This window comes from Phoxinus phoxinus (genome assembly GCF_949152265.1).
Source record: "Phoxinus phoxinus genome assembly, chromosome: 9".
In the NCBI taxonomy this organism is placed as follows: domain Eukaryota; kingdom Metazoa; phylum Chordata; class Actinopteri; order Cypriniformes; family Leuciscidae; genus Phoxinus; species Phoxinus phoxinus.
Window position 1 is genome coordinate 11,809,500 of NC_136884.1, and position 11,603 is coordinate 11,821,102.

At 36.2% G+C, this 11,603-nt stretch overlaps 1 protein-coding gene across 4 annotated transcripts; it reads right to left on the minus strand.

Moving 5' to 3' along the window:
- Positions 1-4,550: 4,550 nt before the first annotated feature.
- Positions 4,551-10,413, minus strand: socs2 (suppressor of cytokine signaling 2). 4 transcript variants are annotated; one of them, XM_079622481.1, is made up of 4 exons: positions 9,993-10,375; positions 7,483-7,737; positions 5,755-6,154; positions 4,551-4,707 (listed from the first exon to the last, which is right to left on the minus strand). In XM_079622481.1, exons 2-4 carry the CDS (start codon positions 7,607-7,609, stop codon positions 4,689-4,691), a joined length of 546 nt encoding a protein of 181 aa, XP_079478607.1. In that variant the 5' UTR covers positions 7,610-7,737; positions 9,993-10,375; the 3' UTR covers positions 4,551-4,688. The 4 variants fall into 4 exon arrangements, with proteins under 4 accessions (XP_079478607.1, XP_079478604.1, XP_079478605.1 ...); XM_079622478.1 differs by lacking the exon at positions 4,551-4,707 and having other exon boundaries at positions 5,049-6,154; XM_079622479.1 differs by lacking the exons at positions 4,551-4,707; positions 9,993-10,375 and adding an exon at positions 9,377-9,696 and having other exon boundaries at positions 5,049-6,154.
- Positions 10,414-11,603: the final 1,190 nt, after the last annotated feature.

Genomic DNA, 11,603 nt, shown 5'->3' on the forward strand with positions numbered 1-11,603 from the left:
GCTTATGGACTTCAAGCTAAAATTAAAGTATCCACAGTGTCGATTAAGGTCATGGATATTTGCAGAAAAAATGTCATGTATAGTCACTGAATGTATCAAACATTTGATGCATGTTGAGAAATGATCTTTTGTTCAGTTTAGAATTGATGTGATGAATCTAATCTAATGTTTTATTATTGCATGTTTATAAACTGTTTCATAATTATTGCCCTTTGCTCTGAATAATGTCATGTTGTGCTTCTGCTCGTGACGCCTCACCTGTCTGAAATTTGAATGAACAGTTTAGATGTTATCATGGGCTTGATAATGCCATATTGGTACAAAAGGTGTCATGTTGCATTGCTTTGCATTAGGCTGCTTTTTTATCAGATGTACAGTACAACATGCCATGACTTTGAGCTGAAGTAGTCCAGTAACAGTTCATTGTTTTCTTTGCATGTGTGAGAGTTCACAGCTCTTGACCCTGAAGCGACCTTATAAATCCTGTTTACTTGACCGCTTGAGCTGTTAAGACGTTCACCAAGCCAGTGGCAGGTCCGGTCATGTAACGAGATATGAACTTCAGAATATTCTTCACTTGGTCAGTTCAGGTCCTCTTACCTTCAGTTTCTACGTAAGTCTTAAAGGGGTGGTTGATTATGATTTCACTTTTCTAGTTAGTGTGTAATGTTGCTGTTTGAGCATAAACAACATCTGCAAAATGATGATGCTCAAAGTTCAAAGCAAAGGGAGATATTTTCTTTTAAAGAAATTGCTTTTTAAGGACTACAACAAACGGCTGGTAGGGACTACACGACATTCCTCCCGGGTTAGTGACATCACAAACCCTAAAATTTACATAAACCCCACCCCCGGGAACACGATTTATAGATTATCATGATAGAATATGATAATCAATGACTAGAAGATATCTACACATCAGCTAGCTACATAAATTCATCAACTAACCGTTTAGAAATGTTGTCTATGTTGTCACTTTTTCTTGAGTCTCTCCATCTTTGTCTAACTCCGGTTTGAACATGAAAGGCTAAAAGGTTTAGACATTTTCTGGACACAAGTTGTTGTAGCTCCGCCCTCTGTGCAGGGAGCTGCAGCTCATTTGCATTTAATGGGACACACACAAAAAGGGTGCGTTTTTGCTCACCCTCAAAAAGTGACAATTTTAACATGCTATATAAAAATATCTGTGGGGTATTTTGAGCTAAAACTTCACACACACACTGGGGACATAAGATATTTATTTTACATCTTGTGAAAAGGGCATTATACCACCCCTTTAATATTCCCTGTCGCTAAGGATTTCTTGGAAGACTTCTTCTGGAATTGCATCCAAACTTTAAGAAACTAATTATAAATGTTAAAAACCTTATTCATAAAATATCAATAATAAATGTATCGATGTCATTACACTGGCTCTACCTGTAAATAAATACATTTAATTAAGTTGATTGTGCACAAATAACTATCACAAAAAAATCTTATAGCTATACTTTTTTACTTTTTAGAAAAATTGCCATGGTAACCAATACTTAATAAAAATATAATCAAAATAAATTAAAGCTGTAATTAAATCTAACGCAAAATTTTATAGGTAACACTTTATAGGTAACACCGAAATTAAATCAGTAACATTATTTCCTGCGACAGTATGGCCAAAAGAGATGTCCTAAAACTGACATTTTCAGAAATTATGAATTGTAACTGATTATGTTGTAGTCAATGTATGCTTTTTCCTGTGGCTTTTTTGTATAATAAAATAAAACCGATATATATGTATTATATTATATTTGAGAAAATATGTGTCCCTGTAGGCTACTTTCCACAGAATAAATGGGAATAGTGATCTCATATAATAAGTGTCTCTGATATTTTGTTTAATCTTTTTTTTTTTCTAATGTCAAGTTAACTTTTTTGTTGGTGTAATTTAAAACATTTAGTGTCTTTATTCCCTTGAACACAGCAAATGATGGGTTCTTCAACACATGAATGAATTCATGCTTTAGGGGGTAGTGAAAATAAGAACAAAAACTTGGGATAGGATTACGTTAATCTTCTAACATTCTGAAGCCAACACTTAAATGTGTTTGTGACTGCAGAAATGTGACGGTGCACGTGTGGGGTCAATTACATTCAATTTCCATGTAAAATCCAATGAAGTTTAGATTACCCGGAAAACAGTGATATCTCCACGTTATCTTTGACTAAACAACTCTTTTATGTTGTGACAAGGAGAACTCCAGCATTTAGCAGCTCTTTCTTGGGAATGGTGTCAATATTTAACAGAGAAACAGTCACTTTCTTGCGCTGAGCAACGTTGCCTCTCGAGGAAACGTCTGTGAATACACAGCCCTTTGTACACACAGTTTATTCTAAAAATCCCTGGAAAATATGGAGTGACTCAAAATGGTACTCAGAATTTCCATGCTTTGGTGCAAGCTAAGAAAAGAAGAAGAAAAAAACATGGAGGGGACAAGAAAAGCTGTGGAAATGGAAAATGTACTGGGAAAATTGGGACTTAAACTTTCCAATTCAGGTAAAACGCAGGCAAACACTTGAAAATGTTCACAACAAAAATACATATACATGAAATAAAACGTAGATGCAAACACTTGGATTAACGAAACGTTGATAGCATTCCAGGGTAAATCTTTGATTTAACGTAATAACCAAACAAACAATTTCCAAACAAGACACTTGGATTATCTGTATATTTTCAGTACATTAAGAACCAGAAGTCTATGTAGGATGTGAGTTTACTGAATGTTTGAGAGGTTGCCAGGATGGGGGTGTGTGACCTTGATGACGAGTGTTATTATCAGTTCTGCACATGATTGGCTCATTCAGGGGCAGAAATAAAGGAGTGAATTTGTAAAGGGATAAAAACAAACACGTTGTTTGTTTGAGGGTGTTTTTCTTCACTTTTTTTTTTGCCCTGGAATAAAATGATTCTATCTCCAAAGCATGTTATTTTCAGATGTTACCAAAAAGACAGTCACAGAACAGGAATTAAAGCTATGATTGCTTTTATTTCTCACTTTTTGGGAGACAATCCATTCACTCCTGAGCAAGGAGTTTTGTTGTGGCAAAGAGATCATATCAGACTTATGCATGATTCCCACCCTATATACCATGTCCTCCAGGAAGACGACACATAAAAATGACATTAGTATATTGGATCTGAAAGATGTTGGCAGAAGGCAGACCTTTCATGTTGATCTGAGTTTAGTTTCCTAATGATTTAGGTCGGTAAATGTTGGTGTAATTTTAATTAAACTTAAAAAAATCAAAAAGCAAAATCAAGCTACCAATCATAATCGTTTTCAGAGCAATGCTTTTGGGATAATACTATCCGAATGCTTTAATTGAAAGACTAGTATGGAGAAAGAATCCAGGAAAGCACTCTGAATAGGACATTGAGCGCCCCATTTTTCAAGGAATAGAATGATGTACGTTTCGTTAAACTAAAATAGAAAGGAGGTCAGATTGTGTGGAACTTGAAAGGAAAATCCGATTTTTTTTACAATCTCTCCATGAATGGCAGTGGGGAGAAAAGAAAAAAGCTTCTGACCTAGTAAGTCTTTTTTGGTCTGTGTCAAAAATGACGCTTCAGTATAAAATCAAATATTCTCCAAATGCGACCAATCAGCATGCATGTTTATTAAGACACCCTCCTGAGGTAGGGTTAACACAGGCCAATGCTTGTTGACCATATGCAACAAAAGCAGAACAATCCATGCTGATAAATTAACTCTTGGTTCAGAAAGTGCCACAAAATACTAAGCCGGTGGAATATTTCATTTTCAAAAATACACACGCTTAAAGCCTGGAGAATGGCAAGAACCTGTGTTTACATGTTTGAACTTTTAAATGACACCTTAAGATTTTTATATACACTACCTTTCAAAGATTTGGGGTATGTCAGATTTTTTTTTTAACAGAAGTTTTTGGAAGAAGTCTCATGCATGCAATGTTACATTTACTTGATCAAAAATACAGTAAAAACAGTGTGATATTGTGAAAAAAATATCACAATTTCAAGTAACTGTTTAAATATATTTTAAAATGTTATTTATTCCTCTGATGGCACTCCAGATACTCTTCAGTGTCACATGATCCAGTGTCACAGAAATCGTTGTAATATGCAGATTTGCTGCTTCAGAAGCACTTCTTACTATTATTATCAATGTAAAAAAAAAGTTGTGCTGCTTAATATTATTGTGGAAACTACAATAGGCTAAACATTTTTCAGGATTCTTTGATGACAAGAAAGCTTAAAAGACCATCTTTTGTAACATTATTAATTTCTATATATATATATATATATCTACTAACCCCAAATTTTTGAACAGTAATATATTGTTTTTAAAAAGGGCTATTTTTAAATGTAATTTTCCAGTAGGTATTACATTACCATGAAGACACATCAGGATATACAGTATATCATATCGCAAGGTACTTGCCAATTCCCAGCAGTTCCTTGGGCAACCATGACATCAAATGATCATCTATGACTACAGTACAAAAATATAACATGGATAATGAGCAAATAAAACATACTAAAAAAGCATTCAGTTACAAACTCCCATGTCTCAAACACAGGATGCAAAACATCTCAGACACCTATTAAGTAAGTTCACCCAAAAATGAAAATTCTGTAATCATTTACTCACCCTCGTGCTGTTCCAAAATCATATGGCTTTCTTTCTTCTGTGGAACACAAAAAAAAGATACCTCAAATGTCAGTTAACATCTGAGGCTTGACACCAGTTGACATGGTCTGTGTATGCGTGCTTTGATCAATGATGTGAAAGTAAAATAGCCTAAACTTTCAGAAGACTTATAATATTCCTAAAATGGTTCTTATAAAAATAAAAAAATAAAAGATTTGGAACCTTTATTTTTAGGAGTGTACCTGTATGTCCTTAACAGTTTTGAGCTTGACAGGTTTGGACCCCATTGATTTTAATATATGAAAAAAACACAGCTGCAACATTCTTCTTAACATCTTCTTTTGTGTTCCACAGAAGAAAGAAAAATCAAGTTTGGAAAAACATGAGGTTGAACTGTTCATTTTATTCACTACCACACCTTTCTGTACATCTTTAAAAACCCACAGATTCTGGTGTAGGCCAGTGTGCCTTACACATGCTGCTCACTCGCTCTTTAAAAATTGACAGTATATATACAGGCCATAAACTTGTCAAGTGCTCAATGAAGGACACTTAACATTGTTATGATATTTTTCATATTATCAGGATAGTTCTCCCAAAAATAATAATTATGTCATTGTTTACTCACCCTCATGATATCCCAAACCTGTAAGACTTTCGTTCTTCTGCGGAACACTGAAAAAATGACATTGAAAAATGTCTATGTTGATATACAATGGACGTCAATGGAGTGCAGTGTTGTTTTGGTCCCCATTAACTTCCATTAAACAGAATATCTTCTTTCGTGTTCGTTCCACAGAAGAAAGAATGTCAAACAACATGGTTTGGGTTGGAACAACATGTGGGTGAGTAATTAATTACATTTTTGGCTGAACTATCACTTTAAAGTAGTCCTTGGGCACAAGGAGAGGGATCCCAGGCAAATGATCCTAAACCGGACATTAGCACCCCATTATCACTGGGTCTATGATCCATAGAACCACAGCACTTATGGTCATTGTCGTTCACACGGTTCTATACATTATAGGTGTAGTCTGTCAGGTAATCCTTCAGCCGGTTAGGCAAAGGAAGTTCTTGTACTCGCCGTGTGGTTTTATTGATGGCAATACGGCACAGATGCTGCAGAGACGGTGTGGCCGTGTACACCGGAGTCGTGAGCAGCAGCTGCACGGTGCCGTTGGATGGGGCGAGAGGGGTAGTCCTGTCCTTACAAGACGTCCGGGACAGCTGCACGTAGTGCTCCACGAGATGGACGACACTGTCGAACTGCTTGAGTTTGGGCTTGACCAGCACCACGGAGTCCAGCTTGAATTTGCCGTCCTTGTATTCAATACGCAGGTTGGTTGGTCCCGCAGATGTCATGGCGGAGATGGTGAAAAGGTAGTCCCTCTGAGAGCTGTCCCGGACCAGAAACGTGCCCTCCGACGTGTCCTGCAGGATCTCCTTGGCTTCGTTGGCTGTCAGGCTGCCCCAATACCACCCTGCTTCCAAGAAAAGAAGACACACAGATGGTCATACGTATCCTGTTCCACAGTATTTGTTTCAGTCGTTTGCTTGTGTAATATGAGACACATAATGTTCCCCTCAAAGGACATGCTCACAAAGCCATGACTAATTTGCATCTGATAATATAGCAAAAACCAAGATCTCCTGAAATGAGCTGTTAAATGAACGTTAATTGAAAACATTATGGTAACTGTGGGACAGCAAGACTAAACAACACAGCAAATATGTCAACAAAAATGACGTATCCTTCCTGAAATACTGAACTATACCATCTGACTATTTCATCTTGGGAGTATTTTACTTTTTTTTTTTTTACAGGCAAATGCTTGACAGATGTTCCCAAAAAAAGCTACTCGAATCGTTTTTCTCAGCAAACAAACATAAAAATGGATCTCGTTGCAGCATCTTAATTACTGTATCTTGCTTTTCTTTTATATGGGCTGGACTAAATTAGTTTGTGCACTTGAAACCAGAAAGGGACACAAGCAATTGAGGGCAAATGTTCTAGCCAGCCCAGGAAACATAACAAAAGCTTTATAGACATGATAATGTCACTCTTTTGTTGCACAAAAGCAAACAGAAAATGTAAACAGTAAAGGCTTTTGTCAGGAAATTCACGTAGTTCCTACATGCATTGCATTCACTTACTTCATATCGGGGTCAGAAAGGGGGGTTTGTGGGAAAAATGCCACAGAAAGTGACAAAAATGTCCTCTGAATTCAGTGTGTGGGGGCAAAAAAACACAAACGCAAAAACCTTTGTATTTGTAACATCTGATATAGTTATTAATACTGTCTTGAATTAATTTTAGTAGGCTATACATAATCTACTTATATGGATTAATACATTTATTAAATTCAAGTATTGACATAAAAAGGCTATTAAAAAAAGTATAGGCTAATATATAAAGATCCAAAGGTGATGAAAATTTCCCCTTAAAGGAAAAAAACATTACTCTATTTGGTTTACTTTTGTTGACATTCACCTCTCTTATATTTCTCTCATATAACAACACCAAAAAACACACTAGATGCAAATGATATCACATGAATAGCTAAACAGCAGTCCTGAAACAACATTTTCAACCTTGACATTCAAAAAATGAAAGCATAGCTTCTTTGAAAACATCAACAAACTCTAAAAAACGACTTATAAACACTTTATTGAAAATTTATATAGGGTTAATTATCACTTTAAATATTCACTACTATTATCGCTTTTAACATCATATTTGACGCATTTATCCAGTCAGTGGTACAGAAAGAAACAAATGAATAGAATATGGAAACGAGCAGTAAACGTTTACCAGTGTTTTTAAGGTCTCTCATGGCAGTGGCAATGCGACTCTGTTCGGACTCCGTGACTTGGGTTTCGGTTTGCGATCTTCTTTCATTCTCGATGCTTTCCGTGGAGTCAGATGAGTGACAGGTCATTGGAGAACCGCGCTCTGCATCCAGTCAATGTCTATAATTATCCCTCAAAGACGACTGACTCTTACAATCAACCAAAACATGTGAGAAGTCTTCCAAAGCGCCCGTGGATTTTGTTTGGCTGCGCGGATCTGAAAATACAAACATGTTTTAGACGACAGAATGCGTTACATTAGCCTACTTAAGAAATTAGAATAGGGAGTGTAGTAAGATGTTTTGTTTCAAGGTCTGTAACGATTACGCTATTTTTTCTTTCTCATTCCCAGATAGTATTCCCATATAGGCTAAAACTGAAAATTAAAGTTGTTTATCTCTGAACTGTGTAAATGAATGTCAAGTAGCCTACAAAGAGTGCTATTGTTACAATCTTCCACCTGTTTGTAATACTATACGTGGTCTTTTTAAAATGTTGTGGTAATCAAATGTACTTGTTCAAAATCATAGGCTACCATCGTGATCCCACATCACCCTCATTTCCTTTTAAACATTTATTAACTGCATTTTTTTAAATATAATTTTATAATGTTTCCTGGGGTGCACTTATAATGTTAGTATGATTTGTAGGCTACATCAAAAATTGCCATCATTTAGAAATAAAAGGCCATTTTAACTCAGATTTTAGCCCTATGGAAAGGGGCGTGTCTGATGTGAGTTAAATGTAAATGCACACTGATATGATTGGCTAACATCTTTGCATATGAAATAAGTAGGCTATTACATGTGGAACTCTCTTGAAACTATTGGCTATTATACGTTTTTACTATTACAGCTGTCGAGCTAACCGTGATAACTCCCATGGCATGAAAGGTTGCAGTGATGAGCATTGCAGCCAATGACAGACATGTCTGTTGAGCGCATGAATGCAGTGATCTCATCATTTCCATATTCGCATTGATTTGATGTAAATTAGAAATTCATTGTGCAGTAGCCTATAGACAGCGTTTTAGCGAGAGTCCAGAATTCAGTCATTGACAGCTCCAGCAATTATAAACGGGGGTTCTTTGATCGCTTTCTGTAGGCTATATAATTTAATCACAATTTAAATAGCAGATTATTTTCATGCTTCTATCGAGAAACAATGTGAAGTAGACGGTTTAGTCCCTGGATTGATTTAATGACGCATAAACAGCAATACTCGTCCGTAGAGTGCGTGTTTACATTGAAAAACAATGGAAAAGTAAAAACGCTTCTGTGTGAACGGCCCCTTACATCACACTATTATGTCATAATGTGACAGAATCTGAAACTAGTCATTTTTGGGGCTTGGTTTCAATAAAAGCTGTTTTTGGACAAACGATGAAGTTTTGAGTTCTGTAACTTACAGGATGTTTTTATAGGCTACATCTTACATGTAAAAAAATCAAGGAAATTTGTATTTCTCAATTCATCATGACCCCTTAATTCAACCTGGACCACTAAACGTTCAAAATAACATACACTTTGAAACAAATAGAAATTCACTAAACACAGACAGTTTAGCAGCTGAGTTCAGCCAAACACAGTACAGACAGTGCGTGTGTGTTAGTCACTCACAACAATTATGCTAAGTGTAGCAACACTTTTCTATTTTGTTCAATGTTTGTGTGTCCAGCAGAATGGAAAATGTTTCAACCCTTCCCCTCTATTTAGACATTTTTTATTTATAGTTTTAACACGTAGCCTATGAAAAACTTGTGTGAATGTTTTATTTGCTATTAGTTCTGCCATTCAACATAGGCATGATCATGACCGCAAAAGAAGTTATAACATGAAATTGCCCTTTCTTCTTACCTCCAAATTGTTTTTGTCCAGTAAATCCTTTATATTACAGCCTTACAGCTTCTACTGTCACCTCACTCAGGACTCAGGAGGGTGGTGCTCACGTTTGATAGCGATTTCACCCTGTAGCCCAGTCATTTCTAATTGGTTATTTGAAACACTCATAAAGTGATAAATGAAAGTGGCCATTCCGTGTTAATCTCCTTAGAATAATACAAAGGTCAGCCATAACTGTTCTTTTGTTGTTTTTTTAATTGGATAAAATAACGAAATGACAATCATCATGAGCTTCATAAACGTTATATTCCGTCCTTATTCCGAGTGAATGGTTCATTGCGCACGTGAGGAATAAAAAACAAAGGCTGCCTTTTAGAGATGGCAAATACGCAGAACTGCCTTTCCTAGGAAACGGCATTGACAGCTCATGGTAACTGAGTGTGGCAAATAAGATAAACGAAAGTAGGCTATTTTTTACAAAACGTGTAAATTAAAATACTTCTACATGCGCGAATCCTTTGATTTGGCTGCTATCTGAGACATAATGAAGCACAAGAAATAAAGCAGAACATATTTTGATTATAAACTTGAGCCCGAAAGGCGACAGTCGGAGAAAGCGCACATCACTTACCTTTTGTCTAAGTGAAAGCAATAGCAATTAAGTCCAGCGCGTTTCGCGTTACAGACGTTCAATAGCACCATGATTTAGACCCATCATTTATTAATGGGAAACACTGATCGGTTCACTGTCAGACGACCAGCTCGCCCTGATGCTCCGCAGGTCGGGACGCGTTTTTCCTTGTATTCGCATTGATTCTTTCGGCAGCGACACTCCACTCTGTCTACAAACGTCCAAACGCGTTAAAGCGCGCGCCAAGCGAGCAGGACACATATAATTACTCTCTCCAGCAGTTTAGCGATATTCAAACGAATCTTTTTTTTCTGCTTTGTGTGTGTGTATGTGTGTGCGCTCGTCGTTAACGACTTAATCCTCATTTAAAATGACTGGTATACAAAAGACTAATTTCCAGGAACTTTCCAGGAATCGTATCACGTGGTCAGAAACGCGAGCGCTCTCTTAAGGTCGTGCCAAATAGCTATATTGTTGTTTTTGTTTATTTGTTTGTTTTGTTAAGATCTGCCAGACACATATATTTATCACAATCCACGCTACATGTCATTTTAATTTAATTTAATTGTATTATGATTATATATATTTTTTAAGTAAATCATATTTTCAATATTACCATAATAAGCTAGGCTATTTGTAATTTCTTTAGGCTATATAAAAGCAATGAAGTACAATAGACGGGCAACTAAATAGGCTACTGCAATACGTCCAATGTTGCACACCCAAATATAGCCTATTTTTATTGTTTATTCTTTCTGTAGGCTATGTCTATTTCTTTTTACAGTAAAACATCTGTGATGGGCTTTTTTTTTATAGGATTCACTAAAAAGGAATTTACAGTTGTTGCTTTTCAAGATCCGTGAGTCAGTCACAGCGTGACAAGTGCCACCTTAAACCAGGAATGTATTGCCTATGACCAAACAAAATTATAAGAAGCTGTATGTGTGTGAAAACCAAAAATCACATCCACGGCAGATAGATAGATAGATAGATAGATAGATAGATAGATAGATAGATAGATAGATAGATAGATAGATAGATAGATAGATAGATAGATAGATAGATAGATAGATAGATAGATAGATAGATAGATAGATAGATAGATAGATAGATAGATAGATAGATAGATAGGCCTATGTTAAGAATGTCTATAAATAAAATTGGCAGAACCGTGCACATGTGTAACAGGCATTACAATCCCTAAAGACAACAGTGGATTATATAGCTGTCAGAGGTGATCAGGTGATTGTCTGATCCCTCAGATGACATTGCTCGGGCTACAGGCTGCTTCTTTCATGGAGACGAATTGTTTGCTTGTTAATTTTAGGGACAAGGTCATGTTAAACCAATTATTTGCGCTTTTAAAATTAATGAAATTGCGGCTGAACATCCTCTTCTTTAGATCAAATTAAGTGAACCTGAGGAAGATCTTGGCAGACCAATCTCAGGGAATGTGTTCTTGCTTATTCAGTTTGAAATAGTTTAAAGTAGTGTAAATAAGGCTCATATGTCAAAAGTTAAATGAGCTAAAATCTACACTGGAACTGGCCCCATAATAGATGTCAATGTTCACAGGATCTGGGTATGTCTGTCACAGGCTCTTTCAACAGT